Raw genomic sequence first — 19747 nt, forward strand, 5'->3', positions numbered from 1 at the left:
CGCCAGTGTTCTCTCTTGGTAAGAGGCACCACCATTCACACAGTTGCACAAGGCGGAGAGGAAGAGCCATCCTTGATGTTTCTCCCTCTCTCATTCTTTAATTCTTCGAACTGGAAGAATACCTAAAAAAGGTAACTCTGGAAATGCCATTATTTGAAGCACACAGTCAAATTTAACATTTCACTAATAGAGCTAAACTTTATTTCCATGTTTATTACATGTGTATCTTTGATGTTGAATACATATTAGAATTGATTTAACATACAGCTTGGGAGAAAAGCTGACATTCTCCACTGAACGGGTTAAAAAGGAATGTAAAACTATAAAATACTTAGTTTAAGTGTTGAATTCTAAATTATGGCAAACAGAACAATAATTACCTTGCCATTTTTTTCTTTCTAGTTTTCCAAGATGGATTTCATTATAAAATATTTTCATAACAATTTATCTCAAGAAAGGAAATAAGGGATAATCGTTAAAATCATTTTAAGTATAGAGTACAAATAAAGAGTCTTAACACAAAAATCTTATCTCCTATTTAAAATACAAATACTTCATGATATTATGAACTGAGGGGGATTAACTGATGTCAACTGCAAATCTAATGAGTTAATAAGCCATTTGCTTTCGTCTGGAAGAGTCAGGCTGGCTGAAAGGAGACAGCAGAGTTCTATTTGTTATCTGTGTTAACCAGCTGCTGCTCAGAATGGGGATGGCCACATACTAAGTGCTTAAGTGATGGAAATTCAGGATTAATCAGTTCCAAATGGCTAAGAACTAACAGAATTAGTCATTCCATTCCCCCAATCTATGGCCATGTACAAATGTACAGATTTCAGCATTCACTGAAAGTTTTAAAATAAAACTGCTAGATACTCTGAAGCTGCTGAAATTCACAGTGCACAAAGAATATTGTCTGTAGTATAATTCCAATGTTTAAACAAAATCATTTGAGTGGTTATCAAAGTTATTACTGGTAATAGTCTCTTTTACTTCTCTATAAGCCCCTTAGCACATTTTGTGAAGAAAGGTGTGTAATAACTATTCTTTACTTAGATACATTAACAAAAATCAGCTTAAAATTATTTTCTACCAGAGACTGCAGGGTGAAAACTTCTCCAACTATGAATGATGCTTCTTGTTCTCATTAAACAAGTACTCAGAATCATCTGCAAAAACCTATATTCTTTTTAATGATGCTCACAAAAGATGTTTAATAAAGATAACTCACCTCTAACTAGGTTACTCTAGTGACAAAATTCTTTTTTATTTAACTGTTTAGGACAGATGATTTATGGCTTTTCAATTTTTAAAATTTCACATGTAATGTCACATTGTTTAAGCTTTTAAGTCTTCCAATGTCAGATTCTTAAGAGAATCTTAACGAGAAAAGAAAGGACAAAAGTGAGACAAACTCTGTATGAAGGCACACTCCTTTTCCTACAACAGGGGTCAACAAACCTTCCTGTAAAGGGTCAGATAGCAAACACGTCAGGCCCCGTGGGCCGTATGGACACTTCTGCAGCAACTCAATTTCTGCTGTTGTGAGAAAGCAGCCATAGACAGTATGTATTTACAAAAAAAGAGTATTTGGAATTTGGCCTGCAGGCCATCGCTGGCCAATCCTTGCCTTAGGACAGACTGAAATATAAAAGATCATCTTAAAAACAAAAACCAAAACCTGGTCTCTAGTTGGATGTGATGACTGACTCAGGATGTAGCAGTGTAATCAATCTAGAACATGTTGATGCTGAACACTCTGAATTTAGCCAAATTCCTGCTTTTGGTTAAGATTCTTCTATTCAAACTCATTCCATCATGCTTTTCATTGGGCATAATTTATCTTCATTTAAGAACTTGAGTATTATTCATTGAGGGATTCAGTTTAAAATTAATAATGATGTCCATACAATTTAATATCCAATTTAATATTTGAAAAACTTAATGAAAAATATAACAGAATCAAAACATTTAAAATTAGTACACTCACTACCCATTCCAGTAATTCATTTAAGTCATATCAACTATAGAATAGGAAAAATAAATTCAGAAGTGTAATTACTTTAAAATACACTACTTCCATTTCTGTCAATATTTTACATTTATGTATATATTCTATAGTGTAAGCAGAAGTCCTTTCTAAAAATCTTAAAACCTTGAGGTGTGTATTAGAGCCACAGGCAATATCTGATATATAAAATTGCAGTACAGGCCTTTCAAATTTGGCATTTCACTGGTACATACAATGACCAACATACATAATCACTGTACAGTCCTAGACATTCCAGTAAGAACCATTATTTCCTTTAATGTAGAATGATTAATACATGGTCTACAAGGGGCAGTGAGGTTTAGTAATTCTATTGGGTATGTCCTGACATAATTTTCAAATTGTACAATAACACAAACATCTTTGTTAAGGCCATGTTTTATTTGCTGATTAATGGACAAAAGGCAATGTAATTTATTTTCAAGTATTTTCTTGAAGTCTGTGCTCATAAAAATCATGAAAAGTTGGAAAGACTGTTAAATCACTGAAACTTTAAATATATCTTACACAATCTTGTTTGTACAAAAATACAAGTTAAATATAAACACAAAGCAATCATGATAATTTTATGCAAATCTGTTTTATGTGATCTTCAGTTATATATAAAAGTTTCTCAGTTCTGTTTGTGAAAAGATCAATACCAGATTGAATTACTATCTATTGGCAAAGGGCCCTAAAAAGCTTACTTTAGCAATTATCTTTTACATGGTTAAGTGCATTTCCTAATTTGAGATCACCTAAACACTGCAAAAAGAAAAAATGAAAGGGCAGTATGTCCATAAACCAACAAATAATTTGGCTGTAATGTATCATAAAACACAAAGAAACCCCACACATCTGTACAATAAACATTATGCGTTACATTCTCACACACACAGCATGTGCACACATGTGTGTGCACGCACGTAAACACACACGCGCGCGCACACACAGGCACACATACATCCAGTCATAAAATAAAGCCTAATGAGGTGCTGTTTCCAGTTCGATATTCAGCTGTGCATTTTTTCTTACTTCATCAAATGAATAGCTTTTTGTCACTTTCCCATTCTTGAAGACAGTATGGAGAAGATCCTGCACAAATATACCAATAATAAAATTTAACGATTATATTAGACTATCAAAGCAACATTCTTAAGTAATGCTTCGATGAACTATGTTGACTAGTCAAATCCACAGAGATGGTGATAGTGTTCAAATTCTGAGATGATTTTACGTAGAACACTGGTGCAGCAGGCAGAGAATGAGGCACAATCTAAATCTGGGATGTAGAGATATTTAACTTCTTTTTTTTAAAGGAATGATCTAAATATTACACTCTTGAAACAGTTCTCCTTAAAGGAAAAACTGACCCATCTCTGACCCATCATCAGACCAACAAGGAAAGCCTGGCCAGACCTTCCCTTGGTCCCAGCCAAAAGACTCAACACTGATCAAACTTATAAATCTGGAACTTAATAAACTTGCTAATCATGAGTTCTGGCCTTAAAACAAACCAACCAGTCAACTCTGAAAACTAGAAACTAAATCCAAAACAGAAACATAAACAGATAATTGATTTCTTGACTAATGCATAGTCACTAATTTAAAGATTGAAAGTGTGTATTCCAGAAGTCACTGATACATGTAATCCATTTGATCCATGTAAGAATAACAAAGATAAATGAAGAGAATTAGGCCTGAAGTCCCTTTTGGGTCAGGTACAGCCTTTCCTCTCTCACTAAGGAATTATCTGCCTCTAGTTTCTCTTGAAAAATCCACAGAAGTGATCTACTGTGCCTAAGTTTTCCATCTCATCTGAAAGTAAGGCGCATATAACATTATCTAATTTTTTTCATTATATTGTTCCCTTTTTCCCCTACATTAAAAAAAAATTGAGGTATAGTTGATTTACAGAATTAGTTTCAAGTACACAACACAATGACTTAGTATTTTGTACATTATGTTCCATTTAAAGTTATTATAAAAAACTGCCTACATTCCCCGTGCTGCAGGTTATTTTCTACACAGCAGTTTGCACCTCTTACCCCCTGCCCCTTGCCATCTTGTTTCTCCCCACTTTGGTGACCACCAATTTGTTGTCTGTATCTGTAAGTCTGTTTTGTTATATTCACATTTGTTTTATTTTTTTGATTCCACATATAAGTTATAACATACAGTATTTGTCTTTCTCTGACTTATTTCACATAGCACAACCCTCCACGGTCCACCCATGTTTTGCAAATGGCAAATTTCCATTATTATTTTAAGGCTAATAGTCGTGTGTGTGTGTGTGTGTGTGTGTGTGTGTGTGTGTGTGTGTGCGCGCGCGTGTGTGTGTGTGTGTGTGTGTGTGTGTGTGCGCGCGCGCGTACATACTTTTTTACACCCCCCCCCCATATTTATCCACTCATCTGTTGATGGACACTTGGGTTGTTTCCCTATTTCTGCATCTTGGCTACTGTAAATCATGCTGTTATGGACACTCGAGTGCGTATGTTTCAAATTAGTGTATTTATTTTCTTCGGATATATACCCAGCAGTGGGACTGCTGGATAAATAGGGTAACTCTATTTTTAGTTTTTTGAGGGCCCTCCATACTGCTCTCCACAGTGGCTGCATCAATTTACATTTCCACCAACAGTGTTACAAGGATTCCCTTTTCTCCACATCTTCGTAAATATTTGGTATCTGTGGTCTTTTTGATGACAGCCATTCTGACAGGTGTGAAGTGATATTCATTGTCATTGTGATTGGCATTTATTTCTCTGATGATTAACGATGCTGAGCATCTTTTTGTGTGCCTGTTGGTCATCTGTATGTCTTCTTTGGAAAAATGTCTACTCAGGTCTTCTGCCCTTTTTTTAATCAGGCTTTTGGGTTTCTTTTTGATATCTACTTGTATGAGCTGTTTATATATTTTGGATATTAACCTCTTCTCTGTCATATCATTTACAAATATTTTCTCACATTCAGTAGTCTGTCTTTTTGTTTTGTTGATAGTTGTGCAAAAGCTTTAAGTTTAATTAGGTCCCACTTGTTTACATTTTTGCTTTTGTTTCCTTTCCTTAGGAGACAGATGCAAAAAAAAAAAAAAAACATTGCTATGACTTATCTCAAGAGCCTGTTTTTGGTTTTTGGTTTTACATTTATGTCAACCCATTTTGAGTTCATTTTTGTAAAAGGTTTAGAAAATGTTCTAATTTCATTCTTTTACATGTAGCTCTTCAGTTTTCCCAGCACCACTTATTGGAGACTGTCTTTACCTTTTGTATATTCTTGCCTCCTTTTTCATAGATTAATGGATTATAAGTGCATGGGTTTATCTCTGTTCTAATGATCTATGTGTCTGTTTCTGTGCCAGTTTTAAGTACTGTAGCTTTGTAGTATAGTCTGAAGTCAAGGAGTGTGGTAAACACTTGATTTGTTCCTCTTAAGACTGTTTTCACTATTTGCAGTCTTTTGTGTTTCCAGACAAATTTTAAAATTATTCTAGTTCTCTGAAAAATGCCATTGGTGTTTTGATAGGGATTGCACTGAATGTGTAGATTGCCTTGGGGAGTATGGTCATTTTAGCATTTATTCTTTCAATCTATGAACACAGTATATCTTTCTACCTGTTTGTGTCATCTTCAGTTTATTACATCAATGTCTTATTGTTTCCAAGTACAGGTCTTTTCCCTCCTTAATTAGATTTATTCCTAGGTAATTTTAATCTTTGTGATGCAGTTGTAAATGGGATTGTTTCCTTACTTTCTCTTTGTGACTGTGCTGTTGGTGTACAGAAATGCAACCAATCTCTGTATATCAATTTTGTTTTCTGCACCTTTACCAACTTCATTGATGAGATCTAGTTTTTGGTGGTATATTTAGGATTTTCTATGGGATTGTATGTCACCTGCAAACAGTGACAATTTTACTTCTTTTTCAATCTGGATTTCTTTTCTTTTGTCTTACTGCTCTAAGACTTCCAATACAATGTTGAATGAAAGTGGTGAGAGTGGGCATTGTCTTGTTTCTGATCTTAGAAGTGCTTTTAGCATTTTGGCACCGAGTTTGATGTTAGCTGTAGGCTTACCAGATATGGCTATTTTTATGTTGAGGTATCCACTTTGTTAACAGTTTCTATCATAAATGAATGTTGAATTCTGCCAAAAGCTTTTTCTGCATCTATTAAGATAATCATATGATTTTTAGTCTTCGTTTTGTTATCATGGTGTATTACACTGATTGATTCGCAGGTATTGAATTATCCTTGCATCCTTGGGATATCTCTCGCTAAGTCACGGTGTATGATCCTTTTAATGTATTTTTGGATTTAGCTTGTTGTTGAGTGTTTTTGCATCTAATGTTCAGCAGCGATACTGGCCTGTACCTTTTTGTGTGTGATATCCTTGTGTTTGGCATCAGGGTGAGGTGGGTCCCAGTAGTTGTTGCTTATCTGTTTTATATATAGTAGTTTGTTAATCCCATATCCCTAACTTTCCACCCCCATTCCCACCTTTGGTAACCAGTTTGTTTTCTATTTCTGTGAGTCTATTCCCATTTTGTATATAGATTCTTTTAATTATTTTTAAGATTCCACATATCTTTCTGATTCATTTCCCATAGCATAATATTCTCGAGGTTCCTCCATGTTGCTGCAAATGGCAATACTTCTTTTTTATGGCTGAGTAACACTCCATTGTGTATGTATCTATCTACACACCGCATCTCCTAAGGTCATCTGTCCATGGGCACTTGGGTTGCTTCCATGTCTTGGCTACTGTAAACGGTGCTGCTGTGAACACTGTCATACATGGATCTCTTTAAATTAGTGTTTTCGTTTTCTCTGGATATAGCCTCAGGAGTGGGACTGCAGGATCCTATGGTAGCTCTACTTTCAGTTTTTAAAGTAATCGCCATACTGTTTTCCATAGTGGCTGCACCAATTTACATTCCCACCAACAGTGTAGGAGGGCCCACTGTTCTCCACACCCTCTCTAGCATTTAACATTTGTACTTTTTGATGATGGCCATTCTGACTGGTGTGAGGTGGTATCTCATTGTGGTTTCGATTTGCATCTCTCTAATAATTAGCAATGTTGAGCACTTTTTCATGGCTAAATGTCTATTCAGGTTTTCTGCCCATTTTTTGATTGGATTTTTTTTTTGATGTTGAGTTATATGAGCTGTTTGTATAGTTTGGATATTAACCCCTTGTTGGTCACATACTTGCAAATACTTTCTCCCATTCTGTAAGCTGCCTTTTTGTTTTGTGGATGGTTTCCTTTGCTGTGCAAAACCTTTAAAGTTTAATTACATCCCATTTGTTTATTTTTGCTTTTTATTTTTTTTGCCTTGGGAGAGTGAGCTAAGAAAGTATTGCTACAATTTATGTCAAAGAGTGTTTCATCTATGTTCCAAGAGTTTTATGGTATGTCTTACATTTAGCTCATTACTGTTTTTGACATATTTTGTATCTTTTTGTTTTGTACATCTGCTTATTGTGGATATAGGTAATTTTACTACTTGTCTTTTAAAATTTCTACTAACTTAGTATGTGGTTGATTTACTACCTTTACTGTATGTTTGCCTTTACCGATGAGGTTTTCCTTTTATAATTATTATATTTCTAGTTATGGCCTTTTCCCCCGTTTAGATTACTCCCATTAACATTTCTTGTAAAGCTGGTTTGATGGTGCTGAACTCTTTGTTTTTCCTTGTCTGGAAAACTTTTGATCTCTCCATCAAATCTGAATGGAAGCCAGGTAGAGTATTCTTGGTTGTAGGTGTTACTCTTTTATCACTTTAAATATATTATGCCATCCCTCTGGCCACCAAGTTCTGCTGACAATCAAATTACAGCCTTATGGCTGGGGGTCCCTTGTACAGGACTTGCTGCTTTTCCCTGGCTGCTTTTGTTACTCTCTTTATCTTTAATTTCTGCCGTTCCAATTACAATGTGTCTTGGTGTGGTCCTCTGTGGGTTGATGATCATTTTGGGATTCTCTGTGCTCCGTGGACCTGGATATTTGTTTCCTTTCCCAGTTTAAGGAAGTTTTCAGTTACTGTGGTTTCTAATATGTTCTCTGCTCCTTTCTCTTCATCTTTTCCTTCTGGGTCCCCTAGAATGCAAATGTTAGTATGCATGATGTACTAGAGGTGTCTTAAACGTCTCATTTCTTTTTATGCTTTTCAGCCTCACTGATTTCCATTACTCTGCCTTCCACTGATCCATTCCTTTGTATCATTCAATCTTTTGATTCCTCCTAGTGTATTTTTAGTTTCAGGCATTGTATTCTTCATCTCTGGTTCTTTATATTTTTCTAACTCTTTGCTAAAAACTTCTAACTTCTTATTGTCTGTGTCAAGATCATTATCTTGAACTCATAGATAGTCTATCTCCACTTCACTTAGTTCTTCTGAGGTTTTATCTTATTCCTTTGTTTGGAACATGTTCCTCTGTTGCCTCATTTTGCCTAATTTGCTGCTTTTATTTCTATGTATCTTATCTGGTAGGTTGGTTATGTCTTCTGATTTTGGAAAGGTGGCCTTTTATTGGAGACATCCCATGCAGCCCAACAGCACATCCCCTCCGGTCACCAGAGCTATGCGCTCTTGGGCTCCCCTACGTGGGTCCTCCTGCTGTGGCTGACTGACTACTGTTGGTGGTCTGGAAGACATGGCTGGCCCCCAGTCCGGTTGTCTCCTGTCACTAATTCGCAGGGCTGAGTCACGAGGCTGCTGGCTGCAGCATTCAGGATTCCTGGGGCTAGTGACAGCCCACTGGTAGGCAGAACCACGTCCTGGGGTCTCAGGACTCAAGCGTCCCAGAGCTGATAACAGACCACAGGTAGGTGGGGCCAGTCCCTAGCTGGCTGTGGGGTCCAGCATGTCCTCAAGCTTGTGTTGGCTTGCTGTTGAGTGAGGCTGGATCCCACGGCAGTAGGCTGAGAGGCCAAAGGTGTCTCCAAGGTCAATGAGTGGGTCTGATCCAGGCTCCTTTGAAATTAATTACTGCTTCGGCCCTGGGTCCAAAGCATGCGTTGGTGTGTGCCCTTTAAGAGTAGGGTCTCCTACAGCCCTCTGCGTCTCCTGAAAGTAAGCTCTGCTGGTCTTCAGAGCCAAGCATTCTGGGGGCTCATCTTCCTGGTGCAGGACCCCTGGGCTGGAGAGCCCAAGACAGAGCTCAGACTGCTTGCTTCTGTGGGAGAACTGCTGTCACTGTAATTACTCTCCTGCTTGTGGGCTGCCAACTGGGTCTGGGTCTTGACTATACCTGTGACTGTGCCCCTGCCACCCATCTCATCATGGTTCCTTCTTTTTATCTTCAGTTGCAGAAGATCTCTTCTAGTAGATTTTGGTCTTTCTCATCAATACTTGTTCTGTAAAAGGCTGTAATTCTGGTATGCCCATGAAAGGAGGTGAGCTTAGGGTCTTCCTATTCCGCCATCTGGAAACAATCTTCTCTGTCATTGTGTTGTTTCAAATCACCCTGCTCTTGCTGTGGCATTTTCTTTTATGAATTCAGCTTTATGAAAATGTAAACATAATCTATTGAGGAATGGTGGTTCCTCTTCTTAAATCAAAATGTCTAGATGATCATACATTGATTACTGACTCAAATGTTCTAGGATGTTCATATACTCTTAAAATCAATGCTGTTTTGAAGTCTTAGTTATGACCATGTCTAAAGTGACTTCAGTCCATTCGGCTTAAACCAATTCAGCAGGTCTAGGTAGCTACAAGAGTTAAGCAAAGGCTACTCAAAGAATGGCGTAACAGGCTATGTAAAGGGATCTAATTCTTAATGTTTAGGAACTTACGTATATTTTTCATTAAAGACAATACAATAAGGTTAATTCTGGCTCAAAGTATAAAAGTAAAATAAGCAGAATATTTGATGTGTTATTAAGAATTTAAAGTTAAATACACCACTTTATTACTTTATATTTTTTATGTTTAGTATAAACTTTGCTAAGAGTATGAATATTCATGAGTAATTTCCCTCTAAAAATGAACCTGTATATTTTTTTCAACTCAATAGCTTAAAAAACAAATTTTGTAACTTTTGAGTTCAGGAATATAAGTGTACTTTTGTATGTTAATGACCATTCAGACTACTTGCACATACTATAAATGTTTCCAGTTTGGTTGACTTACAGCATGAATCAAGTCACATTTTTTTCTCCAAATCTTATACTAAGATAATTTACCTTTTTTAGCCCGTAGAGTTGCTGCAAGAATCAAATGAGACTAAAGAAAACCACCTGAACTGGATTCTATTAAGTTTTGAAAAATGGAATTAACAATATTTTAGAATTTAGATAGCCCTTCTTTTATCTGTGAAAATTACCAAAGTTTTACTATAAATAGCTCTAAGAAGCCTAAGAATAGCATCCTTTCAGTATTCTTAACTATTCCTGGTCAGAAACGTACCATTGCTAATAGGAGTAAGATCAAAAATACACGAGCTTGTTAAAGTTCATCGGTCACCACCCTGCTGGTCACTAAATGGGAAACTTTTTTTTTTTTTTGGAATGTTGCAAAATATTTCACCCCATGTACACATCTCCCATTTATTATCAAGCCACTTCTTGTTTTTCATCTTATTTTGGTAGGTAAGGGTCAGCAATTGTAAACATTGTACAATAAAACTTTGTCCTCCAAGAAAAAATTTTTTCTGAAAATAGTTGAAGAATATAATACCCCATAAAGCCTCGTTCCTTAATTTGAAGAGCCAACCTACTGCTGTTTAAAAAACCAAACATACAAACAACAACAAAAAACAGTCAGCATAGATATACATACCTGACCATATTCCTCAAGGTCTCCTTTTCCTTCCTCGAGTGTAACAAAATTCCCTGCTGGTGTCCTATGTAAAGATAATCGGCCCTTTTTGGACCTTTTGTTGGGATCAGCAACTGGGTCCTTGAAGACATTAACCTGGAATCCAAATTAAGAAAGTTAGAGAAATAGAAGACTGTCAGAACTGTTCACTCAACTGGTAAGGTATCTCCTTTTCTTGTTTAGTTTAAAGGCCATTGCCTTTAAACATATCTAGGTAGAGCACATGCCTGTTATTGAAAAATAAATCTATGTCAACTCTGATATATAATCTGTGGCAAGGGACCTAGGATTTACTAAGGTAAAGGCTTTCCTACTTCATAACTTTTCCATTTTGTGACTTTTTACTCTATTACCTTGTTACTGCCATAAGCAAAAAAGACCCAGAAAACCTGAAAAGAGCAGAATGTTTCAGGATCAGAAAGGAAGGAGGCAAACAGTGATGACGGTAATAGGAAAAGCAGATGTGTCAGTACCAGAGCTCACCCAGGAAAGATGGAGATGAAGTAAGGGAGGGAAGCAGTGCAGGTGTTCCCAGGATCCCCTACGCCCACCCTTTGATACAGACTCTCACGAGCCTATGAAGAGCTAGGGGGATTGTCAGTCAGCTGCCTACCAGCTTAGGGTCCCCTGCTTTAAGGTTACCAGAACATGATTCTAGTATCACAACTTCAACCTCATAGTCCACCTTCCTAAAACATGTTTGACAGTGTTTATTTATATACTTGCTTACTTTCAGACATGTTGGCTAGGTTAGCTGACATTCCTGCTCAAATATGGTCAACTTTTTGATTCAAGAGTATATACTGAAGTAGTGAGAAATGAATTGACTTGCATTGTGTCTTAAATAATCCCTCATCTTATTTTTTCCTCCTTTTCCCAAGTCTCCCTTTTTCTCCAATCAAGTTATTTGTCACCTCCTGTCTTTTCTTTCCTTGTTTCTGAGTCAGGGTCTCTGGTACCTGACAACAGAGTAACATTCAGGACCATATTATCCTTTGACTATTACTTTCAGTAACTTCACTCCACCTAGATACATAAAGAAGGTAGTAACAACACAGGAGTAAAAGCTGAAGCACCTACCCCAAGGCCATTGGTTACAACATAACTACATTTAAATGAACAGTTCAAGAGATCTCTCGTTAACTTCTGCAGCAAAGCTCCACCAGAACCGAAGGAAACATTTTCAATACTCCACTTTTTTTGCTTCATGCCTTCTACAATCTAGATTAAAAATAAAAAGAAAATAAACTAATAGTTTGGAAGAGGAAGGAGGTAACTTTCCATGGGCCATATGATAAGTAAACCATCCAAAGCTGTTTTAGAACATAGTAAATAATGAGGTAAGAATAATGTCTATTACTATTTCATTCTCTCACAATTCTGTTTAAAGTTTCACCAATGCCAGAGACTGTCTGACCACTGAACTTCTTGTTCATGGCGTTAAAAAACAGATTTGTTTTGAACTGATTCTCAACTTTGAAAATGCACAAGTTCTCAAAGTTTATTTAAAAAAATAAATAAATAAAAGAAAAAGGAAAGCCAAATAGCTTCAGTTTTTAAAGGGAAGTTCAAATACCTGATTGAACAACCCAACTTAGAGCTGCCCACGGGACCAAGGAAGGGCAGGTACAAGCAAGGGGAAGAGCACTGGGCTAATGTGCATCCTGAAATCGGCACTGTGCCCACCCATGTTTCTTCATCTGAAAGGGGTGTGTGGGTATGGGTACTAGTTCTTAACTGATACCAGGTCAAACCTTCAACGCAGCTGAGCTAAAAGACAACAGCAATTAAATATGCCAGCTGAGATTCCTATGCCTAGATCCTCCTCACTGCAGACTTTCCTTCTATTTCTTCCTTTTCACATCAAAGCCCCTAATGTCCCAACACCAAGTATCTTGGAAGAGCTGGGAAAGCTTCCACTTTTCTTAGGCAAGGCAGTTTGGGAGAGTAGGGGGAAGAAACATCATTTCTGTTATTGCAAGAGGTCTATTCTAGACAACTGATTTTGGAACTCTACCTGCATTATCACCACAGAAGTACTGTTAGTTATATGCAGTAGTTCTTCTTAAGTAAATCTTCAGAAAACAAATTAGTAATTTGAGTACAGACCTTACTCTAACCACACCAAACTCTTTCAAATAGAAAATTATTTTGGTTACTAGGTTACAAGTGGATACCATCTGAAACTAGTACACATTAAAATATCAGTAATTTATAAATAGTAGACAGTCTACATCATGATATTGGTGATGGCTTTAATTTTTATGATTTTAGATATTAAAATTGTAGCTCCTTAGAAGCTTATATGGGAAATGAAGAGGCAAAAGCTTTAAGATAATACCAAACATGCTATTTGGCTGAATCTAATAGTAAGAGTGATGAATCAATGCTTAATTTAAAACAGGTAACAAAACCATTCTATAATTTTTTGATAAAGCAAAGATTAATACCATTTGAGCTTCATATTCTTAGAGTATGTGCAAGCTCCATTCTGTTAAAATTGAGACCTATTTGTGCAGTGTCAAGACTTTGTTTTATACCCAAAGAATATTCCTTGACTGGCATTTTCTTGTTTCACAGTGATGCTTCTTTGGGTTCATCATCCAGAGTGGCCCATGAGGACTGGGAGCAGTAAGTGTGGTTTAGGTGGTACTTCTATATCTTAAGTTGCTAATATTTATAAATTTTAAGCAATTAAAAGAAAAGACACATACCATCTTAAACACTTATGAAAAGAATCACGACTGTACTTAAGTTATTAATGTAGTAAGAAGGAGCTTAATTATAAGGATTGCCTTATTAGAACTTTAAATATAAAACACATACCTCTTGTAAGGTATTAATATCTACTCCATCCCCCTGAATAACTCTAAGATAAGGTGGCAGCAACTTGTAGCCCTTTGAGTTCTCAGTAACCGGGAACTTCTTACCTAAGATATCCAAAACCTGTATGGAAAAATACACACCCAAGACAAAATAACTAAAACTGAAAAGAAGTGTAAAAAAGTTTTCCAAAGTTAATCAAATTACTTAAATTTTAGAATACCACGTGTAAGCCTTCTAAAATTCAGTCTCAAGTGCTTTTGATTCTGTTAGAAACAGGCACATAATTTTCTGTCAAGTCAATTTATAATGTAAAGTGGCTCAAGACACAAGTTTACTTTCCCTCACATCTTTCAAATTCAATTCAGGAAAAAACCTTTAACATTAGGAGCTTACAAAGGTAAATACAGTATTTTTAATGTATATAAAACATCATGTAACAAATTCAAGATTATGCTTTTGATTTTTTTCTGCTCACGCATAACAGTTTTGTTTGGCTTAACTTGTCTGGTATAACTTAAATATGAATCCACTTGAATTACAAAGTTCAGAGAAATTATGATATGCAGATGAAGCTGGAAATGAAGCATATAGAGCCCATAGTTTCTCTGATCCCTGAGGTTCTTCTCACTTAAAGATGACACCCATTTTTTTAAGCCAAATTGCTTAATATGCAAGTTGTCCCACTCGTTCATTAACTACTAAAAAGTTTTGTAGCAGTGGAAATATCTAAACATTAATTCAAAATTTCTCAGAGAGGTTGGTCAGAGATTCAGAAGATCTACCAGACATATTCCCCACCCAGCACTCACTCTCTTTTCTTATAACAACGAGAAAATTCCATATTGATGACTCAGTTTATTCTTAAAGCTAGGTTTGTATACTTTTTAAGTTAGGTAACATGAAAAATATGAAACTTACTAAGTTTGCTAAAACCAAATCTGTTGATATTTCAGACGAAGATAAGGCCTTCAGATTAGCCTATTGCTTAATAGGACAGAAAAAGACCTTGGTTCTACATCCCCCTTTAGGGGTAACTCATTATCCAGTCATCAGCTGGGAAACAGTGTGGTAAAGAGGGAAGGTGATACCCAGAAAGATCTACACTGGACACTGGCTTATGTTACGTGCTGTGTGACCTTGAGCAAGTTTCCTTTAACCTCTCTAAGCTGGCTTCTTGTCTGTACATCATAAGGTTTTCATAGAGATTAAATAACAGCTGCTAAAGCACAGCACAGAGCACAATATTTTTCTAGTAATAAGCACCAAATAACTTGCTCGGATTAGTAATTTTCTAAGAAGGCAAACCAAATCCTAAACACTAAAAAAAATGCAACAAGGCTACACTGAGAATCAATAGTATCTCTAAAGAATCACTACTTGAAAAATCTTCAAATTATTTTTATTCCCCATTACCTTGCACTTATTTCTTTTGCACTAAAAAATTCAAAGGTACGGCAATGACTTGTGATAAAGGAAAAGAAACAAACCACAGACTTGGTACCAAATCACAGGACTGGTTAAAACAGTAATGCTATTAAATAATTTCAAAAGCAAGTAGAAAGGAAAGTATCCTATTCCACAGTTCTCAACTGTCCACTTGACAGTATATACACAACCCCTGACTTGCGGTGTCCTTTCTGTTATTCATGTGTGACCTTGGGCAAATCTATTACTCTCTCTGGGCTGCAACTCTAAAACAAGGGGACTGATCCAGGCAGCTCTGAAATGGAGTGCGCACATAGTAATTTAAAATGGCATTGATGCAGCTGGTCTATAGGCATTTTAATAATCAAGTTACATATTAAAATTTACCTTTAATACAGTGTCAAGAGGATTTCCAGAATCAGGTCTGATTATTAGTGGTGCCTCTGTACTTCTTGATACTATTAAATGTCTTAGATCTTCACCCCATATTTTCTCACACGCATTATAAATGTCATAGCTATCGCTGACCACAGATACAGGCACTGATGAAAACTGTGTTACTATATGTTCAAAAGCATCTTTTTCATGGTCCTTCCCCCAAGCTGTTATGGTACTAGAAAACAAAATGAAAATACAGATTTACTCAGGCAGACACATTATCTATTCCTGAATCACATCCATGTTCACTATACTACACCGTCAACACTGCAGAAGTTTAATGGCCATCAAAAGGTTAGTTAAATATTTGAGCCAAACCGCTCCTTGGCCCATTTTTAAGACTAAGTAATCTCATCCCTCTCCAATAGGTATTTTCTCTTAAGTCACATTCAACCAATTATAAGCTACGTTATTATGTCTGGCATTCCTGAGTCCACTCATTCAAAACGAGTGAGGTGAAAAGCACCTGCTGAGCACACTCTGTACACTATGCGAGACGTGAGAAAGAGTAAACACACTATTTTGCAGGGCACTGCAAGCACTTGGCTCCCTTCTGTGAATTTTCGAAACCATGTACCAATAATAGCAGGAACATACACTGTGTCTTTTTTACCTTTCAGAATCTTACAGTTAGAGGCAATTATTTATACTATGACATGCATATGTATAGTCAACTAACTCTTTACCTGTTGTATCTTCCACTGGCCGGTAACAGGTAGTCATTTGTTTCACTTATAAATCATCCACTATTAATTAATACATACCCAGGGATTAAGAACTGTAATATTTAGTTTGAGCAACTCATAATTAAGATGGGAAATCAAGTGTGAGATATGTAATGTAATAATATGTAACCTAAGTACTTGGTGGTTAACTAATACAAAGAATTTTAAAAATTCTTAAATAGAATTTAAGAACGAACTTTAGAATTGTCACCATTTTCTTGTGCCAAGCAATTTTTCTTTCTAACTTGCTAGTCTTCGCCTCTACCCCGTTTTCCCAAATAATGGAAAGTAAAACCCATTTATTTATTATGTAACCCCATGCAGATATAAGTTCATCTCATAAATGTCTGAAGAGCCATTCTAATTAACAGTTGTTTTATTCTTAGAAAAAAAATAAGAGAATGGAGTAAACAACTTTGGTCATGCTGTCAATGGTCATGCTAGCAGTCATGCTAGCAGAGCATGTACGCTTCAGAGACATAAAGACTTAGCTACCCAGACTACTCCTGTCTGAAATGGAGAGGTAGCATATTTATATAAATACTTATTTATACTGAATATCCTTTCTAACAACTGCAGGGGCTGCTGGTAGCTATGATGCCAATGCTTCACTTCATGCAAGCCTCTGCAGGTGAAAGGAAAAATTAAAAGACGTGGACAAAGAGAAGCACCTTCATCCCAAGAACTGCTACCGTCCTCTTTATAAGGGAGAGAATTAAGCTCAAAGAGTACCGACACGGGAGAGCTGTGCAATGTAAGCAAACTCTTAAAGGTCATTGTTTATGCAGCTGTTTTTCACTAGCATTGTATCAGTACAGTCACCTAACTCTGCTATTTGTATCATGTCTAGCAAATATGATTGTTCATTTTCAGTCTTTCTCTTGCTTGCTTTCTCTATGCCATCTGAACTTCTCTGAAGCTTCCTTTCCCATGACGTCAGTGACATCTCCCACACCCTGACTTTTCCCCCTACCTCTATGGCTTCTCTTCAGGCTCCCCCCGATGCTGGGCCTGCCTTCTTCAATCTGACCTGCGCACTTGTCTCTCTCTGTACGTCTATGTGAAAAACACTCAAAGTTTTTAAAAACTACCCAGGTTTTTTCCTGGACTCCAGATCCATTGTTATGGAGGAAAATGAACACCTTCATCTCAGCATCTCACGGACATTTCTCGTAGCCCCCTCCACACAATCCAGCCCTAACACCTATGCTTCCAGTGCAGTACTTGATATACAGAGACCATAAATACTTGTTCAATGAATTCTACTTAAGCTATTATTTAAATTTCCAGCATCATATTAAATTTGATATCCTTTCCAAAGTCGGAGGGAAAAGTTATGTAATTGACTATTTCTAAGTCCAAATTCATACATTAAGAAAATACGACAATGGCAGTGTTCTAAATTTTAGAGTTTTCTTATTTTAAAGCTATTTTAGCTGTGAGCTCATTTTCACTCAATGACCTTCTGATATTAAAGACGTGAAATTTTAGCTCCTCCTTTTGTTGGGTTGAAGAGCAGAGCTGGAGAGCAGAGAGATAAATGACTTGCCCAAGGCCACCCAGTGTGTCGGCTGTAAGGTCACTTAGATTTTTCCCAACTTTCAGTCTACAGCTCTTTACACTATGTTATTGCTTAAGAGTCGTCTACTTAAGAACATCTGATATATTAACGGAGTCAAATTGCAAAAGCAGTAAATATTACAAGACTATAAAAATACAACAGACTTTCAACCTGTTTTATCATGAAAGTCCTAACGATATTATCCTTGTTCTCAGATTTACAGTATCATACTCATGTTATTACTTTGAAACAAAACCATCAATGAAGAATCTAATATATGAATACTACAGTAAATTTTTAAAAGATGTAAATACATCTAAGTCCAAAATAAAAATACTGCAATGCAAAAATCTTGATCTGTTAGCGACACTTATTTTCCCAGTTTCACTAGTCTTGAAACTTTTTTGTAAAAGTATTCAACACAGCCCTATTAATGAAGCACCGCTAATAAATGTTAGTTGAATCTACTCTCTACTGAGCCCCAATTCGAAACATCAAGTACAAGCTATTTCATCTCCCAAGCTACTGCTCATGTTTACCCACTTCCTTCCACTCATTCAGCCACTTGGTTCCGAACCTTGTCATCTCTCAAAATTACTGCAATAGCTTACAGCCTCCAAACTTCTCGTTTCTCTATTTTTCAATTCATAAGATGGCTCACTATCAAAATAACCTTTCTACAGTATTTCTGATGACATAGCTTCTTTGTTCAAAAACTTCTAATTCCATTTTCAAACAGGAGTGGGCATTGAATAACCTAGCATGATGGGCACACAGTTAATATTCAACGTCAAAATAAATCTGAGGGCCTTTACTTTGTCTTCACAGACTAGCCTACGCTCCCTACAACATACCTTTCAGCCCTTATTCCTAAACATATCCACACTCTCCTCTTTCACTCTTGCTCTTTCAGGACAATGCTGGATGCAATAAATACCTGCTCAAGAGAATTAATAATCCCCCGATGACTGCCATTAAATTATACCATTCCTTCAAGAAGTCAAGATTTAGGTAACATCTCTATAAAACCTTTCTTGATCCTACCAGTAGAGTATGACCCACCTCTCCTTCTCTTGAACCCCCTAAAGCACTTTAATTGTGCCTCTTTAAAAATACTTAACAGAGCAGAATGTTGCTACTGGACTATTTTTATCCAGAAGATAGGATTAATTACACACACACACATACATACATATATATATATATCTATGTATATATATGTCTTTTTATCCCTTGTAGTACCCAATAGATTGCCTGAGATCAAAGCTCAGCTTTATGCTAAACTCACTGCTGGTTTTAGCACCCTGCAATATTCAAGTATGAGCAGAATTTAAGAAACCTCTCCAAACTGATTGCAGTAAATAATTTTCATTATAAGATCCAGAAATAAGTTTTGGTACATTTTAAAAACTCCACTGACATTCAATAAAATTAACTCTCAGACAGAGCAGCTGCAGCCTAGACAATAAGAGTCTTCTAGTTTAACTCAAGATGGTTTAGTACAATCAGATAAGGGAGTGCAAGAGGAATCTGAACACCCTTCCTTTCATCAGAAGGGCTAACTTGCTCATCTACAGTTGAGAGTACTGGGGTTCACAAGGCAAGTTCCAGGGCAAAGAAAGTGAAGTCTTGTAGAAGAGCAGGGAAAGGGACAACGGTGACCAGTTTTACAGTGAGTGCTTCTAGACTTAATGAATACAACTTATCTGCATATGGCAATAGAGCAGCTGGAAAAAAATCCTTAAGATAAAACCCATAGAGCAATGTAAGACTTGAAGAAAAGCTCTTAAGTTGTTTCTATTAAGATGAGTAAAAGTTCTCTACCTCCCTGATACCAAGCTTTATACAGAGTATAAACACTGAACTTGTATTGCTTAAATTCATGAAGATTTACTATGATATCTGGCTCTG

At 36.5% G+C, this 19747-nt stretch overlaps 1 protein-coding gene and 1 long non-coding RNA gene across 4 annotated transcripts in view; one reads left to right on the forward strand and one right to left on the reverse strand.

Moving 5' to 3' along the window:
• Positions 1–19747, forward strand: part of LOC116153950 (uncharacterized) — a 115541-nt gene that overhangs the window by 90798 nt on the left and 4996 nt on the right. Inside the window, exons 3-5 of one of the 2 annotated variants that reach the window (XR_010381738.1) lie at positions 13442–13492; positions 16855–17029; positions 18750–18847. This is a non-coding gene — a long non-coding RNA (uncharacterized LOC116153950). The remainder of the gene's footprint in view (positions 1–13441; positions 13493–16854; positions 17030–18749; positions 18848–19747) is intronic. The other variant, XR_010381739.1, reaches the window with a different exon arrangement.
• The window catches only part of NAMPT (nicotinamide phosphoribosyltransferase), a 38168-nt gene continuing 18592 nt past the window's right edge, over positions 172–19747 (reverse strand). Inside the window, exons 7-11 of one of the 2 annotated variants that reach the window (XM_031454695.2) lie at positions 15500–15725; positions 13688–13807; positions 11942–12082; positions 10823–10957; positions 172–3124 (exon numbers count right to left, since the gene is read on the reverse strand). In XM_031454695.2, coding sequence (XP_031310555.1) covers positions 3014–3124; positions 10823–10957; positions 11942–12082; positions 13688–13807; positions 15500–15725 — 733 coding nt within the window. In that variant the 3' untranslated portion in view covers positions 172–3013. The remainder of the gene's footprint in view (positions 3125–10822; positions 10958–11941; positions 12083–13687; positions 13808–15499; positions 15726–19747) is intronic. The other variant, XM_064487688.1, reaches the window with a different exon arrangement.

This window comes from Camelus dromedarius, chromosome 7 (genome assembly GCF_036321535.1).
Source record: "Camelus dromedarius isolate mCamDro1 chromosome 7, mCamDro1.pat, whole genome shotgun sequence".
In the NCBI taxonomy this organism is placed as follows: Eukaryota; Metazoa; Chordata; class Mammalia; order Artiodactyla; family Camelidae; genus Camelus; species Camelus dromedarius.